Source organism: Drosophila pseudoobscura, chromosome X, assembly GCF_009870125.1.
Source record: "Drosophila pseudoobscura strain MV-25-SWS-2005 chromosome X, UCI_Dpse_MV25, whole genome shotgun sequence".
Classification (NCBI taxonomy): Eukaryota; Metazoa; Arthropoda; class Insecta; order Diptera; family Drosophilidae; genus Drosophila; species Drosophila pseudoobscura.
In genome coordinates, this window is record NC_046683.1 from 29,768,290 (window position 1) to 29,795,700 (window position 27,411).

General features: G+C 48.6%; 2 protein-coding genes across 3 annotated transcripts in view; one reads left to right on the forward strand and one right to left on the reverse strand.

Annotated features, from left to right (window-relative positions):
• The window catches only part of LOC117184691 (uncharacterized), a 30,329-nt gene extending 16,553 nt beyond the window's left edge, over positions 1–13,776 (reverse strand). The window contains exons 1-2 of one of the 2 annotated variants that reach the window (XR_004470115.1): positions 13,701–13,776; positions 13,195–13,640 (exon numbers count right to left, since the gene is read on the reverse strand). Coding sequence is in view for 1 of the 2 variants with exons in the window: in XM_033383317.1 (XP_033239208.1) it covers positions 9,765–11,126 (1,362 nt within the window). In the remaining variant the exon portion in view is untranslated. Of the gene's footprint in view, positions 1–8,149; positions 13,641–13,700 lie in introns of those variants that run through there. The other variant, XM_033383317.1, reaches the window with a different exon arrangement.
• A 9,921-nt stretch (positions 13,777–23,697) lies between these two features.
• On the forward strand, positions 23,698–26,563 carry LOC6903938 (EF-hand domain-containing family member C2-like). Its single transcript, XM_033383750.1, has 4 exons — positions 23,698–23,857; positions 23,927–24,474; positions 24,557–24,827; positions 24,894–26,563. Exons 1-4 carry the CDS (start codon positions 23,807–23,809, stop codon positions 26,412–26,414), a joined length of 2,391 nt encoding a protein of 796 aa, XP_033239641.1. The 5' UTR covers positions 23,698–23,806; the 3' UTR covers positions 26,415–26,563.
• Positions 26,564–27,411: the final 848 nt, after the last annotated feature.

The window sequence follows — 27,411 nt, forward strand, 5'->3', positions numbered from 1 at the left end:
TTGCCGAACAGACGAAACCGATGGGCAGCGGGGTCGCGGTAGAGACGAAGTACAGGCGAAAAGGGAATTGAAACCCCGCGCGCTCCCTCGTGCCTTTTGGGTTCTAATGTTAGGACCCGCCATAGAACAGCTTTTTGGTCGCTCATGCAACATCTTGGTATTGTATAGTCTTTGGCAATACTAAAGCCAATACGTAAAATCTGGCAACGCCATAATAAACTTTGTCATTTTTAGCACATATGTACGTACAACGTTTTTATGTACAATTTGTTTTTGTTTTGTTCACGATCAGTTAAAAAAATCAATTTGGCAAAAAAATGAAAATTTCTCGAGAGGATTTTCGTTGGATTATTTTTCACAACTTTCGACGTGGATTATCCCAACAAGAATGTGTTGAACTTAGTTCTTTATATGGCGAGAAATGAACGCTAATATGCGATTTAACAAAGTATTTAGTATCCATACCAATTCCAAATAAAAGCGCAACAACCGTTGCCAAAGCAATATTTGAAAACTTTATTCTGAAGTACGGTCCGATGAAGACGTTCATTACAGACATGGGAACAGAATATAAGAATTCAATCATAAATGATTTGTGCAACTATCTTAAGATAGACAACATAACATCCACTGCACACCACCACCAGACCTTAGGGACAATAGAACGAAGTCATAGAACATTCAATACAAATCTGCGGACAAAACCGATGGGGATGTTTGTATACAATATTTTACTTATTGTTTCAACACAACACCCCCGGCATCACAAGAATATTGTCCATATGAACTAGTCTTTGGCAGATTACCAAGACAGTTCATAGATTTTAATACAGTATTTAGAATATATCCATTATATAACATAGATGACTATGCAAAAGAAATAAAGTTTAGACTAGAAATAGCATATCAAAGAGCTAGAATATCGCTAGAAAATAATAAAGCCAGAAATAAGAAATATTATGATAACAAAGCATCAGATGTAAGCATAGAAATAGGAAACAAAGTACTATTAAAAACGAGGTAGGACACAAGTTAGACCCTAGGTATATAGGACCATTTGAGGTCATATGCATAGATGATAATGATAAAATTACAATTAAAGATAATAAAAATAAGAGACAAACAGTTCATAAAGATAGGCTAAAAATACAAGTATAAAATTTGAAATACCTCATGAAACGGTCTGATCAACCATTGATAATAATAATAAAAAAAATCTTTGTTTTTAATTATTGATTTATATACATATCAAATAATACAAAAAATAAATAAATACAACAAAAAATGGAATAATCAACATACAACATATACAAAAAAAATTATTTTTTAAAATAACTACATAATTATTTTACGCTATTTCTCTAAAAAGGGAGGTGTAGTATGTTGTATGCCAAATAAGCATATGCCCACCGTATTGTAGTTGACAATATGTCAAGTGGTTATATGCCCAAAGTTAATGTAGTGTATCACGCTCATAATCATAAAGACACTGTCGCAATTTTTACGTAACACAACCACACTCAAGAGCCGTAATACGAGCAGTCCCTTATATGTGGACTGGCCTGCAGGGTGAGAGCTGCAGTGTCGGCAATATATTCCAAGTGGTCAAATAAGCATTCCAATGTATATGCCTTCTGCATATATGTACATTCATACAAAAATAAATATACACATACATATGGCATGCTACATACTCCCGTTCTGCCGCTGCTCTTAGCGACAGAACTCAACCAAAAATATTATGTACTTTAGGCTAAAGAAGTTTATGAAGAATAAATTGGATTCATTCCGAACAAAACCTAAAGACTGAAGAGAAATGTTTTCTCTGTTTCGATTCTATTTCTACAGTGCTGCTCAAATGATTAAGATATCACGATATCTAGATGAATAAATACCTCATTTCGTAGAGACGGCGATAAACCTTTATACATCATCTTGGACATCGTTTGGGGTGCATTACACAACCCAAAGGGCATTACCGTGTAATGATAAAGCGGCCGCCCTGCGATGGTAAACGCCGTTTTTTCACGAGCGCTTACTTCCAGTGGAATTTGCCAATAGACATCCTTCTAATCGATGCTTGAGTTGAACTCAGCTCGAGGAATCCGACTGAGAATGCCATCGATCAATGGCATGGAATAAGCGTTCTTAACAGTGACTTCATTAAGTTTCCGACTGTCTATGCATAATTGCACCTTTCCAGGTTTACGAACGAGGACCACGGGTGACGACCATGCGCTATCTGATTCTTCGATAACTCCAAGAGCTAACATTCGGTCAACCTCTACGTACATCAGCTTTTCAACGGCTGGACACACAGCATAATGTCGTTGCTTTATTGCCTTAGCGCTGTGCTTAGACGTATTAACGACTGACGCCTATATGTTAGAGCGCTCGTTTTTGACAGTTTGCCGATATTGGAGCAATCGCTTTCGAGATCGAGTCGGTAATGGAATTCTTTCCCTACTTGGGGGTAAAATACAAGTGTGTGAAGGAATGTCTGGGAGTTTTTGTAAATCAGGGAGTAATTGAACTGTTGGAACGCCCATTAAATGGTGTTCGTTTCTTTCGAACTGTTTGGTTTGCGTGCACCTATCGATTGTGCACGGCTTGACGAATTTTTTGGATCGGTACACCTAGAGCACGACGGTTTATACGTTTCTTGTTTGTCACAGCCGTAACAAAAGACGGTCACCTACGCAGTCTTGATACCGATGCAACTGACAACCACAGCTCCAACAGGAAAGGGTTACTGCAGCGATATCTAGCTGTTCTGCTTCATCGACCTCAACATCGCCTTCCTTGTCTGCCTGTACCACAATTTCATGCACCTGTCGTCGTATAGGAATACGCTTATGCTCAGCGCTGCCCATAGGATTAGCCACTGATTGCAAAAAGCGTTCGCGAGTACGCACTATGTTGCGCAATTGTGCTACGGACAGAATGGAAACGTATAAGATTTCATGTTGGATATCGGCCAAGAGATTCGACTTTAGCACTTCCAACAGCGACATTTCGGACATGGGGTTGACTAGTTTCTCGGACAAGGTTACAATGGCGTCGTAGAATATATCAAATAGTTCGTGCGGCTTCTTCTTTCGTTGCCCTATTGCCGTACGAATTTCTAGGTCGGTGCGCCCATCCATTTTTAAGGCTGTACTTAGCTGCGGCCAGGTCACGGAGGGTACGCTTTTCCGTCAACGCCTGTGCCATTTGAGCCAAGCCTGGGCTTGCTTCATTCACTGGTTCGCTACTCGGAACTGGCATGGTTGGTACACCGACTTCAGTTAGACCAACGGACGGTAAATTTTCAGTATTCGCAGCTGGAGCTGCTGTCACACCCTGTGATCTGGTTCTCATTAGAAGCTGAGAAGACTCTACGTTCCAGGCGGACGCCTGTGCTACGGCTAACTCCTCCGCTAAGCTAGGAGCGGCTGATTGTAGGGGCTTGTTGAACGCCGGGCACACGGTCTTTTCACCTCTTCTCGTATTAAAACAAATTAAATGAAATACTTGGTTACAACTTTTTCTAAAAAGTTGTATCCGATATTCTACCTGTCTTACGCAAATACAACAGATAATATCGGAATGTTCGTTTTGATCAATCTCATCCAAACTCCAATCTAAGGACATCCTATCCTAATTTTACTACTATATGATTTTCTTTTCTACTCTCGATTATTAACTTATAATGATCGATATTTCTATCTTTATCTTCAAAATTCGGAAACCATGCAACATTCGTCTAACAGGAGTGTGTCCCCCAAAGACTCTGATGATATTATTAACAATCAACAATCAATACAATGAGTCATCGAATGAACTGGGACCGTTGGGTAGTTCTGCACCACCAACGGATATCCGAGCAATTCCAAAACCCTGACAAACCCATGGCCTTCTACTTATACTGTAGGTCGCAAAAACACAAAAAAGTTCTGGATCGTGGACCACCAAATTTTCCAGAACCACCGTATAGGAGAACCATTCCACCTACGTCTGTCAAACAAAAAGAACGATACCACAATAGAAAAACTGAAGAAGAAGACAAGGTTAATACTGACCCTTTAAATATACCATCCCTGATAATATTGCTTTCGTCAGCCACTGACTAACCTTAAACAGGCCAAAACGCCAGAAAATGATCAGCAAAGGTATGGACAAGTTCCTCTCCCAAACAACACGCTCCCATATTCGTGGGTAGGCAGTAAAGCTAATATTCATGGACGTTGACATGCAATGACTGCATCTTTCAAGAGGCGATGCAGTTACTGCACCGTCAAGTGGCCCGTGTCAAACCAGCAGAAGGCTGTTACGCGCGGATCCCAGGCAAAACGCAGCCCTCCTCCCGCCCAACCGACCGAGGGGCGCTGCCGCATGACGCACGGTGCATAGCCATACCGAACGCGAACATGCAAGAAGGATAGCTATTAGACTAGGTTAGGTTGAGGCGGCTGCCGGGCTCGCTCGGAACCCGTCACACTTAGGCCGGTTTCGGCCCGTTGTGATACCGCATAGGATCATTTCCTTCCTGCGTTGTGAGACTTCCTGTCAGCAATTATTACATCCAGACGCTCTCACAAAGTTCGCAATCCTCCTGGGACATAGTTTGGACATCTCTGAGATGTCGTGTAGAAAGGCTGAGCCCAGGTGCTGTAGCCTTCAGGAATGCCTTATGTTTAGCTGTTCAGAGTAGATTCCCCCTCCGACTCTGTCGTCCAGCTTTGATCCATCTGTGAAGATGTTTATGGCCCCATCTGGGCCTGGGAATCCCTCGAGCCATTCGTCCCTGTGAGTCTGTGTACTCTCTTGGAACTTGGTAGTCTGTTTTTGAGGGGACGGTACTGCTATTATTTAATATAGCTGAGTGACCTATGCACTGTGTCACCCATTGATCTGAGTCTCTTAGACGTATTGCTGCTGCTTCTGCCCGTTCCTTTCCTGCGAGGTCAAGGCTCTGTAGGCATAGGATGGCATTTAGCGCATCATTTGGGGTGGTGCGAAGAGCTCCGCTGATGCATAGGGCGGCAGTCCGCTGGACTTTGCCCAGTTGCTTGGTGATCGCCCTTTTTGATAGGGCGGGCCACCACGCCGTAACTCCGTAGAGTAGTATTGGTCTAACTATAGCTCGATATATCCATTGGACTATGCTTGGGATCATACCCCATCTTAGGTTAGGTTAGGTTAAGGCGGTAGCCGGGAGGGGGGATAAGAGCCTCCCGCCCCAAGCTCACTTGGACCTATAAACAGGTCCGTTGTGTTGCCGCATGGGCATGTGCCCCTTCGCGTTGCCCGAACCGTGAGAGCATACTACTGCAGGCTAAGGGCAGTCCCATCCGGTGGCTTGGATGTATTTGGACAAGGTCCCTGGTTTGATTACGGATAGGTCCGAAATGTCCGTGAGGAAAGCGGCCCCGAGAATACGAAGACGACGATTTCCAAGGGCTGGGCAGTGGCAGAAGAAGTGGGGGACCGATTCCTCCTCCTCCTCGTCGCGACAACTCCTGCAGAAGTCGTTATGAGGGATTGACAGTCTAGAGGCGTGAGTGCCGATCTGCCAGTGTCCCGTAATGGCTCTAGTAAATGCAGAGCACTATGCTCTGCTGAGTTTATACAGCTCTGCTGAGCGCTTCTTCGATCGATATGGCCATATCAATCTTGAGACTTTACAGGAAACGGTTTGCTGCCATCTCCTATTGGCATTTTGCTAGAACAATTCGTGCGTGAGGAGCCTGCACGTAGCCAAGGGCATCGCTACTTGCTCCCTCTCCGATAGGACAGGAATCGTAGTACCCTGCCTGGCTAGCTCGTCGGCGGCGTCATTCCCCTCGATGTCCCTGTGGCCGGGGACCCATATAAGGAAGAGATCTAACTGCTCTGCGATCTCGTGCAGAGACCTGCGGCAGTCATTTACAGTCGCTGAGTTCGACGATATTGAGCCTAGAGCTTTGATAGCTGCTTGGCTGTCCGAGAAGACGCACACTAAGTGCGTATCTAGGAGTAGTTTGGAGACGATCGAAATGGCCTCCTTGATGGCTTCAACCTCCGCTTGGAACACACTACAGTGATCCGGGAGCCTGAAGCAATGACTGATGTTCAGCTCGCTGCAGTAGACTCCGCCTCCTACGCGGCCGTCTAGCTTTGAGCCATCAGTGTAGAAGTGGACCGCATTAGCAGTCCCTGGTTCGCCCATCTCCCAGTCCTCCCTAGATGGGATTGATACCTGGAAGGGCGTCGAGAGGTGATCACTGGGGATACAGTAATCTGTCCTCTCTGGTAATTGCGGGAGTCTCATCAGGATTCCCGAGTGCCCAACCGCGGATGCTTTCCACAGTCTGGCTTCTCTCATTCGGAGGGCGGAAAGTGTTGCCACCTTCTTTCCCATGAGATCAACCGGGAGGAGGTCCAGCACAGTATCCAGGGCTTCCCCTGGAGTAGTGCGTAGCCCGCCAGTTATGCATAGCTCTGCCATGCGTTGAACTCTGCTGAGTTTATTGAGGCCTGTCCTTTTGTCCAAGGCTGGCCACCATACCACCACTCCATAGAGCATGATTGGTCGTATGATGGCGGTGTAGAGCCACCGGACTATATAGGGGGTCATTCCCCATTTTAGTCCGATGGCTTTCATGCAAGTATAGAGGGCCACTGTGGTCTTCTTTACTCTATCCTCCCGTCCAAGCCTAAGGCGAAGGTACTCTTCCCCATCACAATCCAGGGGGACCGAGCGCTGAAGCTCCTTCAGCGGCAAAACGCGGACGTGCCAACGGCCGATTGGAGGATCCTACACATTGGTAGCCCACTACCCAACGAGGGGGGCTAATGTGTGATCCTCCAACTAAACAAGGAGGCAGAGGACCTGCTGTATCCCAAGCTCGGGAAGATGGCGTAGGGCATGGGTAGCGTCTACCTGCGCCTCAAAAAGCGCCACCCTGAGGACAAGGACGCGCATACCCTGCAGGTAGGCGAGGTAGAAAAGGACTTAGGTCTCGAGTTCATCGTGGAGGCCGCCCAGGGTCTTGCGCTCGAGGACGAAGACGAGGAAGACGGTGACCTGACGTTAGTAGTCAACCCGTCGGATGAAAGTGAGCCAGCCACCCATGCTGAGTGTGCTGCAGCTCAACTTGCATAAAACCAAGGTAGCATCGGCGGAGCTCCTCATCGCACCACCCGACGAACTCAGGAGCCTGATGACAGAAGCCGGCACCAAAAACTATCAACTCGTCATCGGGACGGATGCAAATGCCAACCACAATGTGTGGGGAAGCACCGACATCAATGATAGAGGTGAGTCACTCTTAGACTTTATACTAGCAACTAAGCTATATATAGCAAACGTCGGGGAGGAGCACACCTTCGTAGAGAAGTCTCTAGAGACCCTATCCAACGCGTTACTGGACGCCTACCACACATCGTGCAAACCCTCGAGGACGAAGAAGAGGTCCAAGCCACTCTGGTGGAGCCGGGATCTCTCTCTTCAAAGGGACAACCTCAAGGAATTCTTTAAGATCGCCAAACAAGCGAACGAAGGGATCGTCTATGAGGAATACAGACTCCTACTCAGGAGCTACAAGAAGGAAATACGTAAAGCACAACGGAACTCGTGGAGAACCTTCTGCTCCAACATCGAGAAAGTACCAGAAACCGCTAGGCTTCGGAAGCTGCTCTCTAAGCAGCCTACCATACAAAGCCAATTGAAGCTAGATGACGGACAGCGGACAGAGGGCAGTGACGAAGCCCTAACAGCACTAATGGAGGAACATTTCCCTGGTTGCACCGAGGTCGCTGATGCCAAAGAGCACCAGGACCTAGCAACCGAGGAACAACACCCCCAAACAGATCTATTAACCACCAAGCGAATCCACTGGGCAATAGACTCCTTTGCGGGCTCAAAAGCACCAGGACTTGACGGGATATTCCCAGCCATGATGCAGGTGACCAAAGAGGCGATTACCCCATGGCTCTCCGCAATATTCACAGCTTGTATAAGTACTGGCTATATCCCTATCCAATGGAGAACCTCGAGAGTTGTCTTCCTCCCAAAGGCAGGAAAGTGCAGCCATGCGAGTCCCAAGGACTATAGACCGATAAGCCTTACCTACTTTATATTAAAAACACTAGAAAAGCTGCTGGACTTACACATCAGGAATGAGGTAGGGGGACTGATGTCAACCAAACTGCATGCATATACTAAAGGGAAATCGGTGGAGGCCGCACTACATTCGGTAGTAGCTACCATTGAGAAAGCCCTTCACAATAAAAAGTATGCACTGGGAGTATTCGTGGACATCTCCGGAGCATTCAACAACGTGGCTACGGAAGCAATAACAAATTGCCTGGTAGCAACTAATACACACCCAGCAATCAACCTGTGCTAGAATTGGGAGAACCTAAAAGAAAGTGATTAGGGGTTATCGGATCGTCTGTGGGGTTATCCAGAGCAATGTGTGTAAGCGGTCTGGAATTTACTATGTTTTCAGCGTTACACATTAGGCTATACAGTATGTCTTCTTTCAGGTTTTTGTAATGCAGCGCGAGTCCTATGGCCCTCTTCACACTTCGTACCAATCTTTCCCAGCACCCACCTGCATGGGGGTTTAGCGGGCAATTAAACAGCCATTCGATCTGCTTGGTTGACAACTCGTTCGCTATTCTAATGTGATCGAGGTCCTGTAAGTCTCTTTTCAATTCACGCTCAGCTCCCACCAAATTGGTACCATTGTCAGATCGGATTCTTACTGGTCTTCCGCGCCGCTCCATGAAGTTATGCAATACTCGAAGACACGTGTCTGTTGTCAGGTCCCTGGCAATTTCCATATGAATTGCTCTTATTGTAAGGCATGTAAATATGCATATCCAGCGTTTCTCGGTACTCCTTCCTCTTACAACCAGAAACGGTGCCATATAGTCGATTCCAACATATGAGAATGGGCGTACGTACGGAGAGAGTCTGTCCTTAGGAAGTTGTCCCATTAATGGCATTTCTGGTGAAGCTCTCTGGATTTTAGAAGTCATACAATTTCTAGCTGCACGGCGAACCTCCTGTCGGCAGTGTGGTATGTAGTACTTTCTGCGTATTTCTGCTATAATTGTGTTTTCATTCTATTGTTTCCATAGCTCGTGATAATGTCGCACGATTAATTTTGTAACGTGATGCCCTTGGGGCATTAATATTGGACGCCTGGTTTCTTCTCCAATCGAATCCACTCCTCTTCCGTCTATGATCGGAGACAACTTCCACAGCTGGCTGTTCTTTTCGGACTGTCCAGTCAATAGCGCCACCCGCTCATCATGATATGCAACATCCTGTACATTGCGGATCACTATGAGTACAGCTTCTTCAATTTCAGCTACATCAAGGTAGACTTTTCGTTTTATCTTACGATCACACATCCTGTAGACCCAAGCGACAACTCGCATCAGACTTGTAAATGAAGAGAACCTTTCCAGCAACTCCCTGAATACGATATTGACAGATCCATCTGAAGACATCTCATTGATTGATAACGTAAACTTGCTTCTTAGTTCCAGTTCCGTGTCACCAACGTCTGAAGTTCCTAGATTCCATTGACTTGCGTCCTCTTGAAGGAATTGAGGGCCTCTCAACCAGGAGGTTTCTCGAGTTCCAGATCTGAGTTTGGTGCTAAAGTCTGCCGGGTTATCCTTAGTAGACACCCAATGCCAATCTTCCAACCTTGTGGCTTCAAGTATCTTGTCAATTCTGTGTCCTACATATGGCTTATATTTTCTGTGATCTGATTTAATCCATGCTAAGACAGTCTTGGAGTCGGACCACATGTGGACACATTTGGTCCGACGTCGTGACCCTCAAGAATACATTTCCTGAGACGAGTTCCTAGCACTGCCGCCTGTAGCTCGAGCCTGGGTATGGTCAATAGTTTCATTGGGGCACACTTGGTCTTTCCCATTATAAATGCGGAATTCCATCCAGATTTCGTACGTATGCGCCAGTATCCAACTGCTGCATAAGCTGACTCACTCGCATCGCAAAATATGTGTAGTTCAATTGCTTCCCCAAAGAACTCTTCAGCGTAACATCGGGGTATCCTTATCTTGCATGCTTGGCTTAGGCTGCGCAACCAACATTTCCATTGCTTTATATCATCGCCCTCAATAGGCTGGTCCCACTCTGTTCGCTTTTGCCATATTGACTGCAGAAGCAGTTTAGCGATCAGGGAATATTCGGCTAGAATTCCAAATGGGTCAAACACAGACATAACCACTCGCAATACTTCTCGCTTAGAAGGTATTCTCGATTCTGAAGAGATTGATGCGTCAATTTTGTTAAACGAAAGTGAGAACCCAAATTCGTCGCTGCGTATACACCAGTACATTCCCAGGACCTTTTGATAATGCGAAGATTCATCCCTATCAAGAGTTATGGGTTCAGCTACTTGTTCGTTACCAAAAAACTTGTTGAAGAATTTCGAATTGGACACAAACTTTCTCAATTCGAATCCTCCCTTTTTGTGAATGTCAACTATCTCCTTCACGACTCTCACAGCCGATTCTTCGGATGAAAAACAATGCACCAAATCGTCCACATAATGGTTTTTAATAATGGCATTCACCGCATCTGGATACGATTCCTTAAATTCAAGTGCGTTTCTATTTTTCACGTATTGAGCAGAGGCCGGTGAACATTTGGCTCCAAAGGTCATGACCTGCATCTCATGCTCCTTCATCTCGTCGCCTGGATTCTTCCTCCATAGTATGCGTTGGGCACATCGATCCTCCTTTCGTATTATGACTTGGTGGAACATTTCTGCTATGTCACCACAGACTCCAATCGGTTTCTGTCTGAACCTCATAAGAATGTCCGTTAAGGATTGATACCCGTCGGGGCCAGTCATGAGCATGGAGTTTAACGACACTCCATCGACTTCTGCAGCCGCGTCGAAAACAATTCTCAACTTGCCGGGCTTGTTAGGATTTAAGACCCCAAAATGAGGCAGGAACCCTTCTTTTTTCTTGTCCACTTCCAGTTCATTGCTTGTGATATGCCGAATGTATGACTTTCCTTCGTATGCTTCCATCAGGTCGCAGTACTTTTTGTAGTACTCTGGATCATGTATAAATTTTCTTTCCAAAGACAATTGTCTCTTTGCCATTTCTTGCTGTCAGGCAAGACGACGTCATCCACTTTCCATAGTAATCCCGTTTCAAAACGGTCACCAATACGTTTTGTCGTGGTTGATAGCAATCGGTTCGATCTCTCAGTTTCTCGACCTTCTACGTGGCTCTTCACAATCCGCACGTCCATTTCCGAATTCGTGATGTAGTCTCGCACCAACTGTTCAATGTTCTCGTCATTGTTTTTAACCAGATTACATTACTCATGGGTCCTGATTCTCCGCGATATTTTCCATACGCAACCCATCCCAGATTGGTTAATGCAATGGCTGGCCCAACGTATCCCATAGATCTCATTTGCTTTGGAGCTATCAAATGTAGGTTATCTAGTCCGATTAGTATTTCAGGTCTAGCATTTCTATAGCCTTTCACAGGAATACTCTTTATGTGTGGGTATTGCGAACTTAGCTCAGACATGTTTACGGATTGCTTCGGCAGCCTTAAATCCTTAATAGTCCTTACTCCGTTTAGTGCATAGACCTTGCCTCCACGTTCATCAGATATTCCAATATTAAATCGGCTGACCAATTCCGTTGATGTCTTTTCTCCAAACCATTGCAATGTCAGACTTTCTTTGGGTCCATGTAATCCTAACTCGTTTGCCAGGCTTTCATTTATAAGGTTTACTGCAGAACCTTCATCCAAAAAGGCGTGGCACCTCACTATTTTATTTTTAGCATGAATATTAACAGGCAATATCTTAAACAAAATCATTGAGCTAGCCTCATGCGTTGCTGTTCCTGTGAACTTTACTTCCTCGCCTGGTTGATTAACTGATTCTGCATGGAGCAAACGGTGAATGCGTTTGGCACATCCATCAAGTCCACATTGGTGATGTCGTCTACATTTTTGACTACGATGGCCGTACTTTAGGCAATTAAAGCATAATTTTCGTTCCCTTACATGCTGCCATTTTTTTTTTTTTTTTTTTTTTTTTTCAAGTTCTAACTGGGAAAATGAGTTACAGTTTTCCAAGTCGTGTTTCCCATTGCAGGCGGAGCACCTTCATGGTTACAAGTCCGATGTCGTTTGCATGGAATAGTCTCGACTTTTCCTTCTTTGGCTTGAACGTCGCCTGATCGTCAACCAATCCTGCGTCTTGCACTTCTTCGGCCAATCCCTGAAGCCATAGACTTAAATGACGGATCGATGTTTCATCTCCTAGTTGCTTGGAATGGCGTGCCCACTCCAGTCTCTGTTGCACTGGCAACTTTAAGATTAACTCCTCCATTAATGTTGGGTTTTTTAACTGCTGATGTGCGTTAGCTGCTTCTAAGAATGAAGCCAAGTTTTGTACCTTCATTTTAAACTCTACTAATTGTTCCAATCTCCCTTCTCGAATGCTCGGAAATTCTCTAACGCGACTAATCTGGCTTTTTACGAGTTTCTCCGGTCTACCAAAATTTTGTTTAAGGGTCTCTACAATATTTGAAACGTTAATAATAAGCAAACATTAAACGGTCTACCTTTATTGCCTTTTGGAGGCCTTTTGCCTTTTGCCTGTCACTGTATCCGTACTCTGCAGTGGTCATAGTGAAAGCTTCGTTGAACATTAAACTCCGGTAGATCGTACAATTTTCTTTGCGTTTCCTGAGAAGGAACCGGTTGCCTTGGTGATGAGACTGCGTCTGATATCACTGAGGGCTTAGCCGTGGTTGATTGTGGTCCTGGCTCGCCAGTTGTCCTTCCACTAATACCAAGGGATCGCAGAAGTATATTAGTTCTTTCCATTTGAATTTGATTCATCCGCAGAACTTCCATTTGGAACTGCTGCATTTGCATTGCATTGGCCCGCTGACCTTCTTGCATTTGGCGCCACATCTCCATCCAACGTTAACAACGCCATGTGATTGGGCTTCTTTTGATGTGCCGACCCCGGGCCCCTCCATATTTGAGGCTTCACCTTGCGCGGATTCTCTTTCCACTTTTCCCATCTCAACGATATCCTCGTCCATTTCATCCGTTGCCCTTAATTTGCTCATTGCTCTGGTAATTATCACCCGCAGACTAACCTTTCCCCAAATCAACAATCAAATTGGCACTTACCAAACAAACCACAATCCAGAAATTTTCACTCGATTTCATCAGCCAACTGCGCACTCAAGCCTCTAGTTGATGGCCCGCAAGAACTTCGTTGGTTAGAGCGAGATGGCAGTATGTGCACGATCTCGCACACATACATATAAATGTGCGCATTTTTCAGCTGCTTGACGTGCGCACCCACGTTGGCCTCCGTGTTCTGCAATGTTTATTATCCACCCACGAGCGAGATGACCGTCTCCTTGTGGGTTCCGTCGCTTCTCCAATGGCCAGTATACTGAACTGCTTGCACCACGAGTCTCTGCCCGTCTTCATACAAACTCCAAGAAGTCTAGCGTCATTGGATTCCAAGAAGCGAAATAAAAGATGTTGAGTCTAGGAACGTGAGAATTGCGTATAAAACACAATCGTTTATCTTCATAGGTACTTAGGCGTTGGTTGCGTTTTATTTCCTATTTGCAAAAGGAGGTTAAAACATTTAATTCTTATATGTAGGTAATATATCTACGCACGCTTTGTCTTTTCTCCCAGCTCTTTTTTCGACTGCTCAAACTAATGTAACCTTCATGTCTTTTCATAGTGTGGCCATTTTTCTTCTCTCTTTTTTCTTTATGCAGGGTATCTGTGCCCTTGCTTAAAACTAAGTATATATAAGCTAATTTTTCTCGACAACAGCCACTACCTGCTGCACCTACCACGGAAGGACTGCAGATTATTAGTGGTAATATTAACGGGCCATTGCCTGGCTGCGGCGCATGCAACAAAGCTAGGAATCACAAACAGAGACAGTTGTAGGAAATGTGACGAACATGGGGCAACCGAAACCCTAGAACATCTCATCTGCAACTGTCCTGCTCTCTTAAGGGCAAGGAGGAAGTAGTTGGGCGCGCCAGTGCTGGCATCACTGGAAGATGTCTCCAAGAGGGCGCCACAGCAACTACTGGCCTATGCGAATAATACCTCGATCCTTGAGGACTTCAGAACCCCCTAAACACTGCCGCGACAGTTCATAGTATTAGTAATTTATTAAGAGGAAGGGAATTAGTAGTGGATATAATATGGTAGAGGGAATTATAATCCGAGCATAAGACCCTAAACGGTTCATGCAAGGAATAATTCGATCTACAAAGTGGAGGGAACAACCGTATACAATTTATAGTAAGTCTAATAGGAATCATGAAGTTTATGCGGCGCAACAGATCAGGGCGGTCTATGTCACCCCTGTCACACCAATCATTTTTCTACCGTTAACTAAGGATGGGAGGCTTACTAATCGCAGTCTACTAGAGTAAGATGGGAGTCTCACACCCACATCCCAGTTAAGGCCCCGCAGCGCAAAGTGTAAAAAGTTTTTCTAGACTGATTCTATACGGTTTAGTTTTTTTTCACGCATATATGTAAATTTGTCTCTATTGTATGTGCAACTTGCAATTAATTTTTAAAATCGATAGCACGTTCGAAACCGTTTTTAAATTGCAAGAATCTGACGATTTTTGAAAACAGGTCACGATATTTTTCGATTTGTTAATTGATTTTAAACTTTTTGCGGTTTGCGATAACCGGAGCATAGCTTTATATCTTGTAACGAACCTGCTTTTTGGGCTCGCTCAGCGGTCGGCAGATTCGCCGCAACGTATTTTTATTGTTGCCTCCAACGACAAATGATAAGACTTTCCTTTTCTTTACTTGAATTTCGCTTTATTCGCAATTCTATTAGGACTTAGGGCTAGGTGTTACAATTTCTCTTAACTACCGATCTCCACCACGCGTGGGCTCTCGTCGGGTGTGGCAGCGTCGAGGCTACTGATTGGGGCAAGTTGACCTCCGCTATTGCTTTGGTCCGCCACTCAAATCCGCACTCCACGTCTCGCACTCCCCTCCTAGCTTCCGCCGGCGTACGGGGATCTCCACTTAAATTAGACTTACTCTGGGGGGCAGGCGGGGCCTGTCTGCCTGTTGCTACACTTCACTACACTTCTTTGTTTCGTACCGGGTATCACTCTTGCGTTTCGACCGGGTCTCAACGTGCGCGCGCAATCACTTATCCACGGGAAAGAGACCCGCCTCGACGCCGCAGCCTCCTTTTATAGCCCCTTGCCAGGCCCCGGCTCGGCGTCGGTAGTTTTCCATCGCCGTCTCCTGGTTTCCACGGCCTTCGTAACGGGTCCTGGCCGGTGGCGTGATCCCCTGCCCTTATTTGGTCATGCGCCAGATTACTGCCGGCCCGATCCCGCCGTTTCCTTTGCCTCTCGTGTGTCTCTCTCTTTGAGAGCAGGGCACTTCTCCTCTCGAGGCCCTTGGCCTCTTCGCCGCATCCGGATAACCGTGGGCATCTGGCCTGACCTTCGCCTTATCCGGCCAGCCGTCAGCTTTTATCCGACTGTGCTTTTGGTCGCACTCGGCCTGTGGGAACCATGGTTCCTCACACCCCCCTCTTTCTTCCCACAGCGGAATACTTCCGTTTTCCGCGATCTCGCGACGGGGTGGGCTTTCCTCATTCAAACGGCCCGAAATTGCGCGCGCCCTTTGTTGCACCTGGGATCACAGGCGTTCTGGCGCCCTCTGGCGCCTTTGCTCGGGCGGCGCTGCCAGCCCTTGCAATTTTCTGGCTGGCGCCGAGTTCCGCCTATCGATCGCTTCTGCGATCCACTCGATATTTCCCCCCAGTCAGTATTCCGTTTCTTTCTTCTCCGTCTTCTCTTTATTCATGTTTTCCCGCGTGTTTTGCACGTTTTTTTTTTGTTTTTTGTGTTTCTTCTGCCCCCCCCCCCCCCCCCTTTTCTTCTCCGTTTTCCTTTATTTCTGTTCCCTGAACACCTCCGTGCGCGTGGCCGACATGGCGATGCGGTACCGCGTACCCCACTCGCTCACCAGTTTTTTCACTCGCCTACCCACGAGGCGAATCTGGGTCTGTGCGCGGATCACTGCCGCCGGCCACGTTCCCACGCCTCGACCTCCGCGTGTTCCGTCGCCGGGTCTGCTGCTGCTTCGTCCGTTGCCGGGCCAGCCGCTGCTTCGTCCGTCGCCGCCTTCGCTGCCTCCGCCGTCGCCATTCCTGCCGCTGCGGTCGCGGGATCAGGTTTGGGGTTTCTCCTCCGCGGGTCCCTGTCATTGCTACCGAGAGGGCTTTCTTCCCACACCCGGGCGCCGGTCTCTGGCTGGGTCTCGCACGGGGCGGGCCCCGAGGCCCACGTGATGTGCAGGGTCTGGTGGTGCCATACCATCCCCTGACGCACGGCGGTCCGCACCTCCTGCGACACATATGGCCCTATTACGGCCGCCTCCGGTCCCCTCCATTGTGGCTGCTGCTGCCACTGCCCCTTCTCCTGCTGCTGTTGCTGCTGCTGCTGGTGCTGCTGCTGCTGCTGCTGGCGCTGCTGATGCTGGTGCTGCTGCTGCTGCTCCTCCTCGGCCTGCGGTGTCCGCCTCTCGGGGCCCTCGTCGTCCTCGGCTGGTGGCGTAGGCTGCCACAATTCGCCTTCCTCCTCCTCGGCCTGCTGCAGTCGCCGCTGCCATTCGGCCTCGGGGTTCGTGGCCCGCTCGCCCCTGGCCTGGGGCTGCGCCCCCTCGGTCCCCGCCTCGTCGGCCCGGGACTGCATCGGCGGCAGCACCACTCGGAATGGCGGGGGTGGCGGCGCCTCGTCGCTCTCGTGGCCGGGCTCCTCCTTACTGGTGGCCCTTCCCTCCTGTCGCCGCCGCGCCTTCAGCCGCTCGTCCCTCCGCCGCCGGATCGTTCGTGCCGCCTCCAGCACCCGGTGGATCCGGCGCTTCTCCTCCGACGTCGCCTCCTGGAACTTTCGTTTCAAGGCTTCGACCCGGTCGCGCATGGTCCGCGGCCTTCTCACGCTGGCCTTCTCTTGGGCGGTTGGGGCGCGTGGACCGTCGATGCAAATAACATCGTCTTCGCTCTCCCCGGCCCCCTCGTCCGAGGATACCCGGCGATACCAACGGCGAGGCCAACAGCTGGAGGAACTGGGAGCCATCGCACCAATCCTCCTCGTCGCCATGCGAGAGCACGGACGCCCGTCGCTGACGAGAAGCATCGGCGCGATAGCCCCCTTCTCCTACTATCGCCTGCTGCTCCTCCAAGAAAGCCCTCAAGTCCTCCATCTTCTTCTTCCCGCCCTCGTGGGTGAGCCGTTTTGTCTCCATCTTTTTTTTCCTTTTTTTTTGCTTCGATATCTCCTTGGTGATAAGTACCTTCAAGTGTCCGCTGTTCCGTCTTCCACCCGCCTATATACCCGCGTTGCATTACCAGTCGTTCCCTCTAACGGTGCCGGTGCGTCGGGTTTCGGTCTTTCTTGCCTGGTTCTAGCGGTTGTTACGTGTGTGCTCATGGCCTCGTCTCTCTACAGGCCGCGCTCTCTAACGGCATCTTTCCCCTGGTTGGGTGAGTATCGACGCGCTCTCCGCTCTCTATCCGACTTCGCCTTGTCTTTCTTTTTTTTTTTTTGATACTGTTGTGTTCTCGCCGCGTGTCTTTGTTGGCTGATGGATAATATTTTTCCATCTTTGATGGACCCACCCCCTTCCCGTTTGTGCTTACGTATATTTCTCCTTTTATTTTAATTGCTCTTTAATTCCCTGCTACCGTCGACCTGTCTTCTTCATCCCGTGCTGATTGGACCCTCCTTGGCCTGGGTGAGTTCTCCCGACCCGGATGACTTTTACCTAACCCTTTCTCCCTTTCCAGCTCGCCCTCTACCCTCAATGCGGGTCGCTTGCCGCGATTCCGCTCGTGAACAACGGGTCCTCCGACCCTCTGCCCGGGCTGGAATCTTTGGCTCACATCCCAGGGCAAATCCTACGCGCCCCCGGCCGGACTCTTTCGACCGGCGTCTCCCTCACACAGTGGCTCGGACCCGAGGGTCATCCGACTCCTCGCCCGGTAGACCACGCATGAGCGGCACCCGTCGTTCCGGCCCGACGCTCGTAGTTGCCCTGTGAGACCGCGTTGAGGCGTGAGCCTGGCCCCTGGGTTTTCTTTGGTCATCCGCTGCCTGAGATCACCCTCCCCGACCCCGGATTCGCCTCCCAGCTTTGGGGACGCGTTTCCTGTTCAGGTTTGCTGAGCTTTTCCTCTTCTCGCTTTATTTTTCTTTATTCCTACTAACTCTCACCCTTTTTTTTCCAGATCTTTCCAACCACGGCTTTCCTGCTCTTCCTTTTTTTTTTTTTATTTAGATCTAAGTGCATCAGTCCGTCACCCTGCGTGCTGACGAGTCTCGTGCGTGTCCTGCGCGGCACCCTTCCCCCGTGTCCTGCGTGGCACTCTACCGTTCCTGGTCCTGCGTGACCCTTTTAGGGCGACCCATTCTATCCATTCCCCCTCACCCCTGCGTCTCTCGCTCATCGGGCTGGGGTTTCAGGTCTCGTATGTGGGCCGTTCTCTTCTTCCTGTCGCCCTCCGTTCTTATTTTGCAGATAACGGGGGATATAAAGTCCTCTATCTGATATGGCCCATCGTACCTTGGTGCCATCTTCGCGGCGAATTCCTCCGCCGCATTGGACAGGTGGTGCTGTTTGGCCCATACGATTTCTCCCACTTTGGGTCTCCACGGACTTCTTTTCAGGTTGTAGCGCCTGGCCTGATCCTGGGCTGCCCTTTCCAAGTTTCGTCGTACCAACTGAAACAGCTCTTTTAACTTCTTCGCATTTTCATCCGGCGTCTCTGTGCCCTGTCCCCTGCCTACCGTCTCCTCGTCATATAGGGCCTTTGGCAGCCGGGGTTCCCTTCCTTGCACCACGAACGCCGGTGAATATCCAGTTGCATCCGACACTCCCGAATTCATGGCCAGCATTAGCTCCTGCCATTTTTCGTCCGAACACCTTTGATCACCCTCAGTGAACTGAGCGATCATGGTCTTTATCGTTCTGTTTGTCCGCTCTGTCGGATTCTCTTGCGGCGTGTATGGCGCCGTAAACTGGTGACGGACTCCTAGCTGCTCCAGAAATCTTTTAAATGTCCTGCCTGCAAACTGCACCCCATTGTCCGTAATGAAGACTTTGGGCGCCCCAAACCGGGCTATTATGCGCTCTCGACAGGCCTTTATTAGCGCCTCGGCTGTGGCCTTCCTCAGCGGCACCAACTCGGTCCATTTTGAGAATCGATCCACTAGCACCAGCAGCATCGAGTTCCCATGCTTCGATCTCGGCAGAGGACCCACAAAGTCCGCGCATACCGTTGCCCATGGCTCTTCCGGTACCTGTGTCAACATTTCCCCTGCCGCTTGTAGCTGACTTGGCAGTTATAGTTCGCACTTCCGCACGTAGGCCCTCACGTCTCTGTACATCCCCGGCCAGTAATATCTTGCCGCCACCCGTGCCGCGGTTCTCCTTCCGCCGGCGTGGCCTGCTACCGGGTTATCGTGGCTCTCCTTTAAATCCCTTTCTCGGGCATATTTCGGCACACATAACTTCCACGAGGTGACTTCTTCGCTCCCGGCCCGGTGCGGAATGTGCCGGTACAAGTTCCCCCCCTTCTCCACATAGTCGGGGTACTTTGGGGCTTCTTTCCTGATCTTCTCGGCCATGCCCTCTAACCACTTTCAGGGCGGCTCGCCTACTGGCGGTGTTCCCTCCTCATTTCTTATTCGACGGCCTCGCTCCTCCACCGGTTGTCGGGAGAGTGCGTCGGCTACCAAGTTGAGCTGTCCTTTCCTGTATGCGATTTCAAAGTCGTACTGCTGTAACTCTAATGCCCATCTCGCCACTCTTCCCGACGGACTTTCTATGCTATTCAACCATTTCAGAGCCATGTGGTCCGTGACCACCTTGAAGCGATACCCTTCCAAGTATGGCCTCAACCGGCGTATGGCCCACACAATGGCCAGACATTCTTTCTCCGTCGCCGAATAGTTCCTTTCGGGTCCGTTTAGCGTCCTGCTAGCATATGATATTACCCGCTCTCCCCTTTCCGTCTCCTGCGTGAGAATCGCGCCCAGCCCGTAATCACTGGCGTCTGTCTGCAGGATGAATTCGAGAAGTCAGGGCACGCCAGCACGGGGTCCGCCACTAGTCTTCTCTTCACCTCCTCGAAGCTTTCTTCGGTGTTCTTCTTCTGTTCGCCCGATGACCACTATGTCATCCTGGTACGCGAATGCGTGCGGCATCATCTCTGGCCCTATCACTTGGTCTAATGCCCGTTGAAAGGTGGCCGACGCGGAGTGTAACCCAAACGGCATCACCTTCCATTGGTATAGCCCCTTGCCGGGCACCGTGAATGCCGTGATCGGCCGGCTGCTCTCGGCCAGGGGGATCTGCCAATATCCATCCTTCAGATCCAGGCTACTTATGAACTTCGCATCCCGCAGCTGATCGAGTATGTAATCGATCCTGGGCATTGGGTATGCGTCCTTTACTGATCTCGCGTTTACTTGACGAAAGTCCACGCACAATCTCCACTCCACTCCACCATCACTATAGGCGAACTGTAGGGGCTCTTTGACGGCTCTATGCATCCCTTTTCTAACAGTTCGTCCACTTTCTGGTTAATCTCGGTCTGCATTTTGGGGTTCTTTGGGTAATATCTTTGCTTAATTGGTTGCGGGTCACTCATGGTGATTGTGTGCACCGCCACATTAGACACCCCCTCGATCTTGGAAAACGCCTCCAACTCTCGGGCCAAGAAGTCCTCCACTGGCTCTTCCCTCGCCCCCTCATTCCGCCTCCTGCTCTCCGCCACCTCTCGGGCGGCCGTTCTTAGGGTCGTGTCCGTTTTGTTGTCGTACTCCGGACCTGTGTCTCTAGCTTCGGCCTTCGCCACGGACAGTCTTTCCTCCTGGCCTCCTCGTTCCCGATCTTGGGCAGGGATCACCACCCTGTGTCCTGCACAGGTCACCACTGCCCCGACCGCGCGGAGGAAATCCCATCCCAACACTAACTCATCGATCACCCCCGGCAATACGAGTAGCACCATTGGGATCTCCTTGTTCCCAAAGCCTACCTTCGTTTCGATCTGGTGTGTGATCTCCTGGCTATGGCCATCTGCCAACCTCACCCTTTTCCTTGCCGCCGCCTCCCGGCCTTCACCCTTCAGTCGGTTCGCCAGCTCACGGCTCACGAAACTGCTGGTGGCTCCTGTATCCACCGTGGCTTGCAGCTCCATGCCCGCGACCTCCACTACTGCGGATAACTGCTCCTCCTCGCTGATCAGCCTGTCGACTAGGCTTGAGGGACCGTTTCTTGCGACCCTGGCACGGCCCTCCGCGGCGTGGGTCGCGGGGCGTTTCCCGTCTTCCTGCAGCACTGCCATGCCGAGATGCCCACTTTTCCGCATCTCCAGCAGTAGGTGAGCGGTCGGCCGTTGCACTCCCGGCTCCAATGATCCGCGCTCCCACACCTTCGGCCCGCCTGGGCCGGATTCTTGACATATGCATTCTCGATATTGCCGTTGGTCGGTGTCGGCAAGAGGCCATGCGCTCCCCTTTCCTCCCGTGCTGCCTCCTCCAGCGGGCCGTCTTTGCATCGCCGACATGCCGTCGTCTCGGCCGGCTTGTGGAAGGGATTCGCTGCCCGGGCTTTCACGGTTGGATTCTCCCGTTGGAACTCTAGGCGGTCCGTTTCCAGCGCCCCGAACTCGTCTGCCAGTTCCATCATGGTGTCGAGATCCTTGCACCGGTGTGGTCTCATATACGCTCTCAAGTCGGGCATGCTTTTCTCCCGAATCAACTCCGTTTGCTCCTCTTGGGGACATTTCAGTGGTCGCATAAGTGTCTGCATCTCTACCATGTATTCTTTGAACGGCTCGCCCCACTTCTGTTTCCGCATCCTCACTTCCTGCAGCAACTTCTCAAAATATCCCCGAGGCAGAAAGTAAGCCTGGAAGCTGGAAGAGAACTCTTCCCACGTTCTCCACGGCCGATTGTTCGCCACGAACCACATCAGCGCCCGTCCTTTTAGCAGCTCCGGCATCGCCCTAGGGATCAGATCCGGATCCAAACCGTACGTCTCGGCGGACCACGCGACCTGCTCCAAGAACTCGAGAGGCTTCGTCGTACCGTCGAACCGGAACGACCACTCTCTCACCTGTTTCGCCACTCTAGCGTAGTCCAGGTGTGCTGGCCGTGTGGTGGCTGGTTCGGTTCTCTCCCTTTCGGTTTCTCGGCTTTGATCCCTTCCTGGGTGACGGGACCTGCTAGGCGTCCCTGTGTGTGAGCGTTCCGGTATTGGCACTGAGAGACTCGCGATCAATTCTCTTTGTATATCGACTGGGGACCTCCACAGCGCCGCCGCGGCTGCGCCGGGTGGGGGCGCCAGGTGCTCGTACGCGGCTTGTTTGTCGTCCGCCCGGGGTGTCGGCGAGGACCTGTCCGCCCGACACTCCCATACCTCTATCAGATCGGCCCACTCTGCCTCATCCTCGTGTTCCCTCATCCATTCCTTAAATGTTCTTCTCATTTCGTCCACGGTGCCCTCCAGCCGCACGCCGAAGGCGTGGCCGCATTGGAAAAGCTCCTCCTTTCTCAACCGATGGATCCATTGTCCCTTCCCCATTCTCGTGTCTATACTCTCCCTCCCTTTGTCCTACTATTTGTCGTTGTAGGCCCCACGTTGGGCGCCAGTTGTAACGAACCTGCTTTTTGGGCTCGCTTGAGTTTGCTGGGCTCGCTCAGCGGTCGGCAGATTCGCCGCAACGTATTTTTATTGTTGCCCCCAACGACAAATGATAAGACTTTCCTTTTCTTTACTTGAATTTCGCTTTATTCGCAATTCTATTAGGACTTAGGGCTAGGTGTTACAATTTCTCTTAACTACCGATCTCCACCACGCGTGGGCTCTCGTCGGGTGTGGCAGCGTCGAGGCTACTGATTGGGGCAAGTTGACCTCCGCTATTGCTTTGGTCCGCCACTCAAATCCGCACTCCACTTCTCGCACTCCCCTCCTAGCTTCCGCCGGCGTACGGGGATCTCCACTTAATTTAGACTTACTCTGGGGGGCAGGCGGGGCCTGTCTGCCTGTTGCTACACTTCACTACACTTCTTTCTTTCGTACCGGGTATCACTCTTGCGTTTCGACCGGGTCTCAACGTGCGCGCGCAATCACTTATCCACGGGAAAGAGACCCGCCTCGACGCCGCAGCCTCCTTTTATAGCCCCTTGCCAGGCCCCGGCTCGGCGTCGGTAGTTTTCCATCGCCGTCTCCTGGTTTCCACGGCCTTCGTAACGGGTCCTGGCCGGTGGCGTGATCCCCTGCCCTTATTTGGTCATGCGCCAGATTACTGCCGGCCCGATCCCGCCGTTTCCTTTGCCTCTCGTGTGTCTCTCTCTCCGAGAGCAGGGCACTTCTCCTCTCGAGGCCCTTGGCCTCTTCGCCGCATCCGGATAACCGTGGGCATCTGGCCTGACCTTCGCCTTATCCGGCCAGCCGTCAGCTTTTATCTGACTGTGCTTTTGGTCGCACTCGGCCTGTGGGAACCATCGTTCCTCACAATCTAAGCAAGCAAGTATATTGGGGATATTTATAGTAGGCTATGTGACTTACATAACTTTTGATTGTTTCTAAAAAACGCTTGGTACATATATCATTTCAAGTAATACATATAATTTATACATTAGAACACAGAACAAGTCTTAAAATATTTCTTACGCAAAATAAAATAATTTTAATCAGCTATATAATGCTGCGAATTCCAGGAATGCCTCTGCTTCCGGGCACGCTTTTTCGTGACGTAAGTAAATCCATCCATAACCAACTCACTGAAATAAAACCACCCCACAAATTTTTTTCTTAATATTAGGTTTCTAAGGGCCATTACCCCAAGCCACAGTCGCTGCTGAACATCCAGGGTCTCAGCATGCTTAATGATCGTCAGCAACCTGCCCCAATTGATCCCAATGGCGACGTAGTAGACATTAGCTGCCCACCGGTCGGCGCATCTTCCATCTATCCACCCCGTTCCGGTCCACGCATGCCACCTTGGTTGGCCTACGACAAGAAAGTTCTCTGCTTTAGTGCCTATTTCAAACAAACTTTACAGGAGGTCTACCATGCACCTTACTTGATTCGAAAAGTTAAGATATATTTCTATCTAGAAGACGGCACCTTAGAGATTTATGAGCCTCGAGTAGATAATTCCGGCATAGTTCAGGGTTGCGTGGTCCATCGTCAGCGTGTTCAAAAGACGCCGCCCTGTGACAATGAGTTTATGTCTCTAAATGATTTGAATATCGACATGACTGTACAGATTTTCGATCGTCAATATCATATTATAGACTGCGATCAGTTCACTCGTGACTTCCTAAACAGACGCGGCATCACCGTTCCGGATTCAATGAAAATCCCTTGGTAAAAAATTTTCTATAGAAATGTATCTACAATAATCTCATCCGTAATTAACTTTTTTCTTTAATTTGAACATCATTTACAGCGATCCATCTAATTCCGTGGGTAATCGTGAACATTTAGGCGCTGTCAACCCGATGGAAAAAAAACATGCTTTTGCGCAATTTTTAAAGTATGATCGACAAATACTCAAATTTCAGGCGTACTGGGATGATCGAACGGAGTTTGGGGACGTTCGCAAGTTAGAGATCTGCTACTATTTGGCCGACGATACCATCGAAATCAAGGAAGCACATATCCGCAACTCTGGTCGCGACGGACCAACCGTATTTCTGAAACGAGCGCGTCTGGCACGGGTGAGTAACAATATATTAAATTATTGTTGAATTGACTGTTCATCAATTAAATATTTTTAATTATAGGAGTTTAACGGACTGTTATTGCCAGGACAAATGACGCCGATAACACTACTTAATGTTTTAGGAACTAATATGCGCAACGTACGTTACTGTGTTGACCCTCTAAACACAGGCAACAAGGATATCATGTATTATAGCGAACGGGATCTGCAAATTGGCAGTGTGATAAATGTCTATGGTCGGGCTGTGATCATTACCGAACTGGACCCTTTTACTCAGCAATATTATCGCCAACGCTATGGTGTGCAAGATTTCACACCACTAGCTATTCCTACAAGATCGGACGACTGTACTGACTACCGCCAAAAAGAACGTATTCTTCCACCATATAATGGCTGGGGAAGCTACGAAGACTCGGTCGGGAATTGCTTATCTGTGGAGCCGAAACCGCCAAAGACTGACTTTAAAAAGTTTATTAAGTTTGATCGCTATGTATTGCGGTTTGGTGCCAAGATGCTTTCCACTATCAAGGAAAATTGTGAACGCATCTTTGTGATAAGCTACTACCTGAGTGACGATACATTACAGATACAAGAAGTGGCCGTACGTAACTCTGGTTTCCTCGGAGGCGAGTTTATGAAACGCACTCGCATAGAATTGCCCGGACAAGAGAAATTCTCTTATAAGCAACCACAATACTATATGCCCTGGAACTTTTTCATCGGGTCCACCATGTCCCTGAAAGACTTTATATTTCATTTGGTATCTGCAGACGAGTATACCCTTATGTTTATGGAGCACCATCCAGAGCAGTTTATCCACGCAAACCTATCCGCCATTATGCAGAAAATCCGCTCTGCGCTTCAAAACCGTATGTCTGAGTTTGCGGGAACCTGCGTGCCAGATGGTTACAATTTGGAAAACAAGCGCGACGTATTTGTATCTTTCGAAAGCTTCAAGGGAGCATTAATCGGAGTATTGGGCAAAGTAATCAGCGACCACGAAATCATTACGCTCTGTCGACATTTTTCAGCAGAACAAACTTCTACAAGTGGTTGCTCTAGGGTTAATGTAAAGGCAGCAGCACATCTAGAGTTAAAGCGTGCATTGTGGAACGCTCGCGACGACATGATGGAACATTTCCATCACATCAATCCTACCAACCAACCATTCCTGCCTGAATCAAAAGTTCGCTCCACACTTCGCGGCTGTCGTCTTCCCTTTTCACTGGAATTGATTGACAATATTTTATTAATTCTTAATCGCAATGAGTGTAACGAGATTGAGATCTGTGATCTAATGAACTTTATCGATGTGTCCTGTAGCAAAGGCTGTGACATGCCACCTGTAAACCATGCTTTTGAGCTGTGCCCCAAGATTCCATTCCAGCACAAAGGCCGATTAGTGAACTTATCCTGTTTTCTGAGTAAATTAAATCTACCACTGAATTTATCATCTGGAACCGAGAGTGGAAAAGCCATGATGGGCGATGCCAGAATATTGCCTCCATCGGCAACTGAAGAACTCCAGCTACATAATGACAAAAAACAAAATGACCAAAATAACATGAATGTAAAAAACTAGTTCGGACTAAGCCTATATGATATTTGGACAGTTTATTTTTTTATTTTTCATATAAGGCTACAGTTTTTGTGGGTACAAATTTGTTGTATAATATGCCATGAGCTACTTTATTTTTAAATATATTTATATTCTTGGTAGGTAGACTTCAAGGGAACTTGTATTCAAATTATTGTGTTGTGTGATATTACTTTTATATACATATAAGTACATATATGGGATTGTACATGTTCAAATTATTCACAGAAATATGATTTGACCAAACGGCAAAAAACTGTTAAGCAGGCCTTTGAAGCTGTGCCTCGAAAAATCACTCTTATATATTCTTATCCAAGTGCTTTCTAGTTATTCAGTGCATTGAATCCCAGCGAGGCATCGTAAAGAGTGATAAGAAGAGGTAAAAGCATTAACAATAAAGCCATGCACACGAAGTTGGGAAGTGGCTGAGTGGTTGAAACCTCTACTAAAGGCTCAGGACAAAAGAGTAGCTTCTTAATATTTTTTTGGACGTTGACATGCAATGACTGCATCTAACAAGAGGCGATGCAATTACTGCACCGTCAAGTGGCCCGTGTGACACCAGCAGAAGGCTGTTACGCGCGGATCCCAGGCAAAACGCAGCCCTCCTCCCGCCCAACCGACCGAGGGGCGCTGCCGCATGACGCGCGGTGCGTAGCCGAACCAAACGCGAGCATGCAAGAAAGATATTAGACTAACCTTCGAGGAAAATTAGTACTAAACTTATTAAGAAATTAAGCATGCAATAAAATACAAAATACAAATACCACTACAATTACTAATTACTAGAAAGGTGTGTAAGGATTAGTAATTTAATAAGAGGAAGAGAATTAGTGAAGGATATAAATATGGTAGAGGGAATTATAATCCGAGCATAAGACCCTAAACGGTTCATGCAAGGAATAATTCGATCTACAAAGTGGAAGGAACAACGGTATAAAGTTTCTAGTCAGTCTAATAGGAATCGTGAAGTTTATGCGGC

Coding starts and splice junctions, on each gene's coding strand:
- LOC6903938 (XM_033383750.1), top strand. CDS start 23,807: ATGCTGCGAATTCCAGGAATGCCTCTGCTTCCGGGCACGCTTTTTCGT. Junction 24,475..24,556: donor GATTCAATGAAAATCCCTTG/GTAAAAAATTTT, acceptor CATCATTTACAG/CGATCCATCTAATTCCGTGG. Junction 24,828..24,893: donor AACGAGCGCGTCTGGCACGG/GTGAGTAACAAT, acceptor TTTTAATTATAG/GAGTTTAACGGACTGTTATT.